This window comes from Perca flavescens, chromosome 7 (genome assembly GCF_004354835.1).
Source record: "Perca flavescens isolate YP-PL-M2 chromosome 7, PFLA_1.0, whole genome shotgun sequence".
NCBI lineage: Eukaryota > Metazoa > Chordata > Actinopteri > Perciformes > Percidae > Perca > Perca flavescens.
In genome coordinates, this window is record NC_041337.1 from 22,951,215 (window position 1) to 22,960,571 (window position 9,357).

The 9,357-nt window shown below is 41.1% G+C and overlaps 1 protein-coding gene across 4 annotated transcripts; it reads left to right on the top strand.

The window, feature by feature from the left end:
• Positions 1 to 44: 44 nt before the first annotated feature.
• Positions 45 to 6,339, top strand: zmynd12 (zinc finger, MYND-type containing 12). Of its 4 annotated transcripts, none has more exons than XM_028583751.1 (8): positions 45 to 328; positions 2,201 to 2,330; positions 2,967 to 3,138; positions 3,330 to 3,499; positions 3,781 to 3,903; positions 4,001 to 4,094; positions 4,660 to 4,805; positions 6,098 to 6,339. In XM_028583751.1, exons 1-8 carry the CDS (start codon positions 189 to 191, stop codon positions 6,221 to 6,223), a joined length of 1,101 nt encoding a protein of 366 aa, XP_028439552.1. In that variant the 5' UTR covers positions 45 to 188; the 3' UTR covers positions 6,224 to 6,339. The 4 variants fall into 4 exon arrangements, with proteins under 4 accessions (XP_028439552.1, XP_028439554.1, XP_028439553.1 ...); XM_028583753.1 differs by lacking the exon at positions 45 to 328 and adding an exon at positions 355 to 448 and having other exon boundaries at positions 2,990 to 3,138; XM_028583752.1 differs by lacking the exon at positions 45 to 328 and adding an exon at positions 597 to 648 and having other exon boundaries at positions 2,990 to 3,138.
• The last annotated feature ends 3,018 nt before the right edge of the window (positions 6,340 to 9,357 follow it).

Here is a 9,357-nt window from a genome sequence, read left to right on the forward strand (position 1 = left end):
GCAGCATAGACAGTATATAAGAAGGCCAGCAGAGAGGAAAACGACTGAGGTCGTTGCCATAGCGATCGTACACTTTGTCAACAATTTACCTTCATCAGCTAGCTAGCTACTTTGTTAAAAAATAATAATAATAAAACTAGCACATTACCGAACGTGTGTTTAGCATAGAAGCGGGCTTTCTTGAGATAATGGAAGCTAAACCTCGCGTTTTAGGAACAACATCCAAGATGATTCCTCTTGCCCTGCCTAAAGGAACAGACAAGTTATGTGAACTTTGTCAAAGAGAAGCGCGCCTGCAATGCACCGAGTGTCGGGTCACCTATTACTGGTAAGATCGAGTTATCCTAGCTAACGTTAGCCGTTTTATCATAAGACGGTAGGGCTGTCCATTGCTGTCAGCAATGCTCATTTATTTCTGAGAACATAGCTCCATTTCGAATACCACAAGGTAAGTAGCTAGTCTTGGGATTATTTTGTGTGAGCTTGTTCAAACCACGGTTCGGACGTTAGGTGGCAGTGTCCGCCATATATTGTTTCACAGCAACACAAAAGAGAGAACACGTCGGCATGAAGAACGTTCACGTGACTGTGTCGTCAGGAGGTCAGAAGGAGGGAGAGGAACAGCTGGAAATGAAATCACCCAAAACGGTTCTTTTTGTTCATGTGACTAGGAGCTGTTGTCTGCGCATGTTTGATATTTTGAGTTGGTCAACATCAGCTTGTTTTTATGTAAGCCAAGCATTACCTTTGGCGTAGGTGGATCTTTAGAGTCAATTACAGATCATAAGATGGTGCCCGGTGAAATTCTCATTGGTACAGTATGGGGAGTGAAGAGGAACACGTGGTGACCCCCCCGCAGGGATTTATGTGAAGGGATGAGCCACTAAACCAGTCTCTTACAGGGAGCTTACAGCAACTTATTGTGCTTGCTTCCCTCTCAGCCTTTAAAATAAACTAGGCTACAAGTCAAGCACACTTCTTAAATTTGATTAAACATTATATATATATGAGATATATATATATATATATATATATTATAGATATAGATAGATAGATAGATAGATAGAGAGAGAGAGAGAGAGATCTATAGCTCAAAACAAGGGATATAGGGGAGAAGACGAGTTTTTATTAGAACTGAAGCAATTACAGTAGCATGTACCTCAACTTTTAAATCCAGTTAAGAGAGGAGTTAGCCCTTGTTCTTTGTCAGAGCAACATCATGATTGACGTCTTTGGAACGGGTTACTTTGGCTCAAAATAAGGCTGTAAAGCTATCACAATTTTAGGAGTGAAATGGTTTATTGGAAGCCGTAATGATTCATATATTATCAGGCTGCTGGCTTACAAGTATCCAGACTGTTTGTGGTGACTGTTTATTATTAGGCAGATTAAGAGGTATTATTTAAAGAAAGCTCAGCAGAGACAAGAAAGTATAGTGGCCTTGAGTGGCGACTGAGAAGAATCCTTGATTTGTGTGTCAGTGCTGTTGTGACGTGGCCAGATCACTGCCTGCTCGCTGCTTCTGTCTCAAGCCCAGAAACACAAATACGCTGGCGTGAACACACATCATGGTAGAAAAAAACGCAAGGAAAACCAAGACCGTTTCCACAAGTGTGCAGGAGAGGAGAGCCATATGAACAAAATTACAGACCAGTTATGTAATGGCATACAATTTAGGATGCCCTCTATGCACTCATGACATTTTTTAAACGGGATAGAGGTTCTGCTTTGGAAATGTTAGCACTTCAATTCAAACCAACTGATATATACTCACATTTCATTGTTGATTGTACTTGTTACTGTGTCTTTATTTTTGAAGTTAGTCTGATCCACACTTTTAAACCATTCTTACTGAGACAGACTATTTTACACTTACAGTATAAGTTGCAGCTCAGTTGTTTAGATCATAGCAGGGGAAACAGGTTTGATTCCTGAGTGAAGTCAGCCACATTGTGCCCAGAGGGGATATTTTCTATGCATAAAAAAGTTTAACACAAAGCCAGGTGGCTGCCTGGAGAGAAAGAATCTGAGGCAACTGAGCTCCTTGAGGCAAATTTGTGATACTGGGTTATATAATAAAATTGAATTGCTTTGAGGGAGGGAGTCAGTTTGGGAATATACAATTGACCTAAAGTTGCAGTCTTAAAAAAAAAAAATGTATATATATAGAATAATTCTATAGAATAATTCTATTCCTCAGTGATGAAGAGCACCAGCAGGCAGACTGGGTCGGGATCCATGAGAGAATCTGTCAGTTGCTTGCTCCCATTCGCACCCCGACACTCTATAGTCTCCAGTGGGCTGGCCGCATTGAAACGCAGCTTAAAAAGGTGAGGATGTATGTGATGCAATGGGATCGCATACACACACACACACACACACACAGACTTCCTGTTTTGAGTTTGAGTCTTGTTTACATTTTTCTCTGTCAAGAATGCTAAGAATAACATGGATTCTGAAAAGTATATCGCTAGGCCATTTTGAGTTTTCTTCTCGGAAGTGTGTGCTATCCAAACCGGGAGAACACAATGAAACTGTCTAACAACAACAAAACAGCATAGATTCTGACAAATTCTCACATAGACTGTGTTATCTTCAGGAAACAGTAATGGTAAATCCATAGAAATTAAACAGCAAAAACACGTTTGTCACGTGCTGTGACTGACATAACTGCAGGGAGCTGCACAAAAATGTGCTTTTGCTTTTCCATTGAAAAAATACCATCAAGGAGAAACAGCTTAGAATTTTTTTTCTTAAAGTTGGTTCCTAGTCTGGTTGTCACCATTTCCAAAGCAAGTTTAGTGATTAATGTTTGGATGTTACTACAGTGATATTCGAGCTGATATTGTCAGTAAATAAGAGTGGTTTACTCCAGTGAATTGTTATGTAATATTCCTGGAAGCAGAGTCTGATAAACTCATTCAAAAGTAACCTGAAATGAACCTCGGTTCTGGTTCCCTACTTAGGCGGAGCTTATTGAAATTTGCAGGTTGGTGGCTCAGAGCAAGCTGTCTGAGGGGAAACACCAGGAGGCTCTGCCTGCCGCCCAGTTCTGTCTGCACTGTTCCATAGACCTCCATGGCCCCAGTACTGTCCAAATGGTCCCTGCCTACCTGCTGCTGGCTGAGGCTAACATGGGTGAGGAAGGAGCACAAAATGGTTTCTCAGCTCAAATTGTCTCCTTTTTCCTTCCTATACTGTATATGATGTTTAGTGTGTGTGTGTGTGTGTGTGTGTGTGTGTGTGTGTGTGTGTCTGTGTCTGTGTCTGTGTCTGTGTGTCTGTGTTTATATAAATATGAATCTGTGTGTGTATTTTGTACTTTCCAGGTTTGGGTAATTTAGCTCGGGTGGCAGAGCTCCTGTCCCAGGCAGAGTGGGCGGTGTTGAAGAGCCCAGAATGTGGTCACGCAGTCCGCCACCGGCTGCACAGGAGCCTGGGCCGCCTCCACACAGCGACTGGAAACCTGGAAGCAGCCCTGCTTAACTTTGCAGATGATGTCTGTGTCATAAGTAACACACTCACCAGAAGCTGCTTCAGTACATGAAGTTTTTTCAACTCAACTGTTCAATAACTTTATTGATATTGTGAGAATCCATATGAAGCCACACTTTGCTCACCATGTGAACTTGCCTCACTGCTTGTAAATAGATGCATATGGTGTACATTGTTCATCTCTCAGGATGTACAATGTTTTGTTCCTCTTTTGTCGTGTGCCCCAACCAACACTGAAATTATATATATGAATATACCTTGTAAAAAATGTCTCTGTTTTTTCAGATATACTTTGCCAGTGAGGAGTATGGTCTGGATAGCACAGTTACCTGTGGTGGCTACTTTCTGATGGCTGATGTGTTTACCAAGCAGGGCAAGATGCCCATTGCTCGTTCCTTGTACTCTCAGGTAAAATAAAACAAATGTAATTATAAAGAGGCAATTTGGCCAAATCCATTTTTTGGTCATGTTTTTCATGGTTTATCTTCTATTGCTCATATTTTAGGTGGCACATACTTGGCACTGCCATCTGACCAAACTCCTCAAGACCCACGTCCAAAATGTCCAAAATCCTGACATGTTGTTGGAGTCCTCTTATGGTGCGTCTTGTCATCAAATACGCACATATAAATGTAATATGGAACCATAAAAAAAAAATTACGTTTTGTCTATCAATCCTTCAGTACATCACCAATCCATCATTAGCTCCACTTGCTAAACAGCTTCATTGGCATATCACAAAAAAAAACAAGGTCAACAAAATCTATATTTAGCTGAGCCGTTTTGCCGTGCAATCCGAAAGCTAAACCCCAGATTTACACTAGCATGCTTAGGGCTGACTAGAGACCAGTGCTGACACATCTCTGGCTGTGCATCCGTGTATCCGCACCACTACCCTCTACCGCAGCTGCTGCCCTACAGATGATGCTAAGCCTGTTAGCTGCAATGCAATTTCCCATGCTTTCTGGGATGTTTACCAGGGAAAAGTGTGTGTAGAAGGGAAGGATGCTTACACAAACTAAACAGAAGATGCAGACAGACCTGAATTCACTATTAAAAGCATTAAATGAATTTGGTGTTTACATTTCAAGTGTATTTATGCCCATGGAAATATACTGTAAAAGCTAAAGGACATCTTTGTCTTTATCCGTGACTTTCAATCAGATAAAGCCCAGCTAGTTGAAGTGGACGAGATGTTAAAAACCATGTTGGAGTTTGAGCAGAATGACTTCAGAAAAGACTCAACTCAGGTTGCACTGGTGGCCCACTGCCTGGCAATGCTGTGGTTCCTGGGAGGAGACTCCCTAAAGGTGAGTCACCCAACGAGGAAGGCCATGCATTAAAGGTTCAGTTTGTCACAGTGATACAGTTCCCCATTTCCCCCTTATACATCCTACTTTGAAAGGGCGGTCTCAAGAAGGGATTATCTGTAATTGGTAAAGTCATGAAGATGAGGCGGGAATTAGCAGGGGTTGATTTGTCTCAACACTCTGAGAATCTTGATTTCCAGTCTCTCTTTAATGTAATAGGATGCTATTTGTGGTTGTAAACTGCACCTATTTAGATGTGGGATGAATGATCTCTAGTTTGTCAGGCAGGCTTAGAGAATGAGGCAGCAATGCCGTAATTGTGGCCATACCACTGACTGTACAGGACGTTCTGTACCAGAAAGGTGACTGCCACAGACTCAAAACCTTGTCGGGGGTCTAAGTTCAGAGGGTCTTAGGCAGGTAGAGATTAAAGATTGGATAAGATCTTATGGCTAAATGCAAGTAGTCTCACTTTAGCAAACAGAAATAGACACGACACCAAACAGTTACAAACAGTTTATGTGTTTCATGTGTTTGTTTCGGCATTCACGTTATTATCTGGTGGTTTGGTGGGTTTTTATGGCTGGATGAAATACAGTAGGAGTTTTCTTTTACTTCATCAACAGCTTCACCAGAGTTCCAAAAATACCGTGCTAAAAATGCTGAACATATCAAGTTCTTTATCTTTTTTTAATGGTGCCTTTTCTCTAAGGTCAACATGTTCAACCACAATGACCTTGGTGTCAAGCAGAGCCAAAATGATACCATTTACCAGCACAGTTACCTCCTGCTGTTAATTATATAAGGAATAAGAACCAGGGTTCACCATGCCAGGAAGTTAACTAACCTGAGGGCTGTTGATTCAGTGAAATTCAGTGTATTCAGAGTGTAGAGTCAGCTATAACATCTGCTGACACTTTGTGCCACCAAGCCCACATTATACTGTTCAGTCCACCTGTCTATTTCCCCCTATATTTATTGAACTACAAAGTTGAAAAAAAATACTAGGCTGCTCAGAAACCTGGGTACTCACTAATGAGAGACCTGTGGGTGGATACAACACTAAACACACATACACAATGCATATTCCCAGCTGTTTACTTTCCATGGATGCCACTGCAAACCCCAATGAATTCCATATTGCGCTTGGCATGTTTTCATCTAGGCATGCATGGTTTAAGCCGACCAGATTGCAATCCAATTTTCAGTGATATTATTATATAAGTCAGTTTTATTCTCCCCAGAGAGTCTAACAGCTGCAGCTGCTGTATTTGTTTCCGTTTGTGTGCCAGGCACTGGGATTTGGCAGCACTGCCCTGCAGGCCAGCCAGCTGATACCAAACCATGACCTGACAGAGCCCATCCAGGGCCTGCTGCAGCTGGTGCAGAATCTGCAAACAGAATCACATCCTGTCTAGTCACCATACCTGCCCTGCCGATTCCTTTGCTTAGAGATCTGCTCCATCAAGACATCTGTTTAGCGCTACACTGATTCACCCTTGTAAATGTAGAAACTGCTGAATAGGTAACAAATAAAACGTTTACGAGTACAGTGCCTATGATGTCATTTAGGGTTTATCCAGATGTTGTGAATTGTTATTGTGAGCGGATAATGAAAAGATATTTGCTTGATAAAAGCAGTACAAGGGAGACACCTTTTCATTGGTTTTGATAATGACTCATCTTTATTTGAATCAAAAAAAACAAAACAGGGGTATATATTTACATAATTTTGCACATTTGTGAATTACATGATTTTGGGATCCATTTTGTAACACTGTCAGAATGATACAGAACAAAATAATGGTGAGGGCATTTGCTAAAACCATTTTTTTACGCAATGTGTTTGCTTACCTCGTACCTAGCAGTCTGGAACCTCATTATCAATTCACCATATGCAGATATAATGAAAGACATCTAGTGTCTATATATCATCAACAGCGCATGAACATTGCATTTTCCTTCTGCAAATCAAAGTATATTGTAAACCTTTAAGCAAACCCCAGGTTCGTTTTAAAACACACTGACATAAAATGAACCCGAAGATTGCTGGGAAATCCTTCATATATACAATTCTGTAACATTTATTTATTATATCAAAACAAAGAATCACTTTTAAAATCATCTCACTACTAGTGTTGCTAGTACTGAATTATACAACAAAACGTTTGTTTTTTTTGGCATTCAGATTCATTTTTACGTGTCGAGAGGCAGCAAAACATGGAAACACTTTGATTTCCGCATATTCCCTTTTTAATTTTTGAGCCAAATGTACATTAGCAGCAGTTTGGAATTAAATAGTAACCTTGTGCTCTGTTGTGTTGTTGTACACAGTGACTAGTCCAGAGGTCCCTACATGTTTTTTCCAGGCTGTCCGAGCACCAAGCAGGCCAATGCACTTTCGATCATTTCATGATTTACATGCGTTTGTCTTCCTTCCTTGTGTCACTAGCATGCAGCGCCCGTTTCTTTCAGTAGCTTCCATGCCTTGTATTCTCTTTCATGGCCACTGATCTATAAATACCAAGCAGAACGAAACCCACCTGAACTGGGATCTTGACACAACTGTGATCGGTAAAGCATTGCTCCCAGAGGAAACCAGACAATGAAAAGGCATTGTGGAAGTTGTTGGGGCACAGTAAAATGAACCTGAAATGGGTAGATGTGCTCTGTGTGCATACGGATGATGTGTAAACTACAGATTTTCAATAGCAGGGCTGTAAGAGCGAAATTAACTTTTCACTCTTTTCTATGGCTGGCTTGTTAAGGTCTTGAGGATATGTGATCTTTGATTGACACTTAACATACACAATGTTGAATGACACAGGCTTCAATAAAAAGACGAATACTTCAAAAAAGATAGGGGACGACAACAACTGGAGATAGTTCACTCATATAAGCTTTTATGTTTGGATGTGACTTGTTGATGATGAAGCCCACTGGCCCTTGCATGTCAGGAGAGTGGACATCAGCGGATTTCACAGTTTGTTTGTCAGAGACTTTCATTATTTAGATACCGGACAACATCACAGTAGTGTAAAAGGTGTTATTCTCTCAACAGAGCCACTGTCATCACTTGGCAGCAGACTTAAAATAAAAGCTGCCGTTCATGTTGTCTGGTGGATTTAGATTTGGCACCCTCAAGCAGGCCCCTGTTAGATTCCAGACAGTTAGTAAATTCTGCCCACAAAAAAGGAAAAATAAAATCAAGCTTCACAGCGGTTTCACTTTATTGAGACAATATTAGTGCGCAAACCACTTTTTTCTTTAAAAAATAGCATAAATTAGGAAGAAAACAAGGAACAATATAAAACAAGCAAGGAAAAAAGTGCATGTTAACCATGGTATACGCCACATTGTCTTATACTGTAGTTTACAACCTTTTTTTCACTGTGTTTCATTTCATTGTTTATCTTTTCGTCTGCCTGTAGGTATGTGTAGTGTTTTTGACATGTCTCTAGGCTAGGATGGGTGTATCGTGCCATTGGGTGTCAGGGGTGAGATCCAGGCTGCTTCCCTGAGTTGTCTTCAACAGAAAGGGTTATGAGTCTAAAAACATTGACGTCACTACGTAGAACTACTTAGGGTTTACGCTTGTGCTTTTGATCAGAGCTGTAAATTATTCTTAAAAAGGGGAATTTCAGTACCTCAAGGTTGACCCTATTTTCCCATGCATTTGTGTCTAAGTGACTAATCTTTGGTCCAGTATTGAGCGAGAACACTAACCGGCAGCCGCTTACCGGGCTGCAATGTAATTCTATAGGGCAAATGCACACCGTTAATTTCTGTCCACTGAAAGGGCTGTTTTTGTCACTGACAGGCACAGATTGTTATTCAAAGTGTCTGACTACATTATGGAAAGATGGAAAAGTTACCCTTATCCTGCCATGCTTTCGTGTGTAACTTACTGATGCCAGGTCAACACAGTAACTTTAGCTAATAGCATTAGCTTACCTCTGCTAAGCCTGGTAGCTCAACAGCATTTTTCTTGTGCTTTGGTATAGGATTTCTTCTCCTCTTTGGCTGCCAGTAGTCATCCATGCTCAAAATGGTCACAGACCGGATGGTCTGCAAGGCGCAGTGTTAGGATTCATTTAGTAGCTGTAGCAAAACTAGCCTCAACTTCAGCCTGTCCGTATCCAAAGGTAACATCCATGAAAAGCTGTGCAAAGTGTAGCTCGACATTTCTTTGGCAAAATTTCAGAAATGCGCAATTGAAAATCTTTTATGTAACACAAAGCTACGCTGTCTGTACTCCAAAACAACAAAATCCCCAGAACTCCTCTATCCCCACTCGCCTTCCACACAGTAAACATCCATGGGTCTTCCTACAAGTCACTTTGTGAGATTTCAGAACAAGACTTCACCATCTTCCCATAATGTAGTCCGACCATTGACATATATATAATGGACCAATAGACCCCGTTGCTCTGGACGGAGACCAGTGAAGGCTATTAGAAGCACTTTTCCGGTGATCTCTTGCTTTACTGCACAGCCTCCAACTGACAGAGACAACGTAAATGTGACGTGAGCAACCTGTCTGAAAGTTGTA

Coding starts and splice junctions, on each gene's coding strand:
- zmynd12 (XM_028583751.1), top strand. CDS start 189: ATGGAAGCTAAACCTCGCGTTTTAGGAACAACATCCAAGATGATTCCT. Junction 329..2,200: donor TGTCGGGTCACCTATTACTG/GTAAGATCGAGT, acceptor TCTATTCCTCAG/TGATGAAGAGCACCAGCAGG. Junction 4,806..6,097: donor TGGGAGGAGACTCCCTAAAG/GTGAGTCACCCA, acceptor TTTGTGTGCCAG/GCACTGGGATTTGGCAGCAC.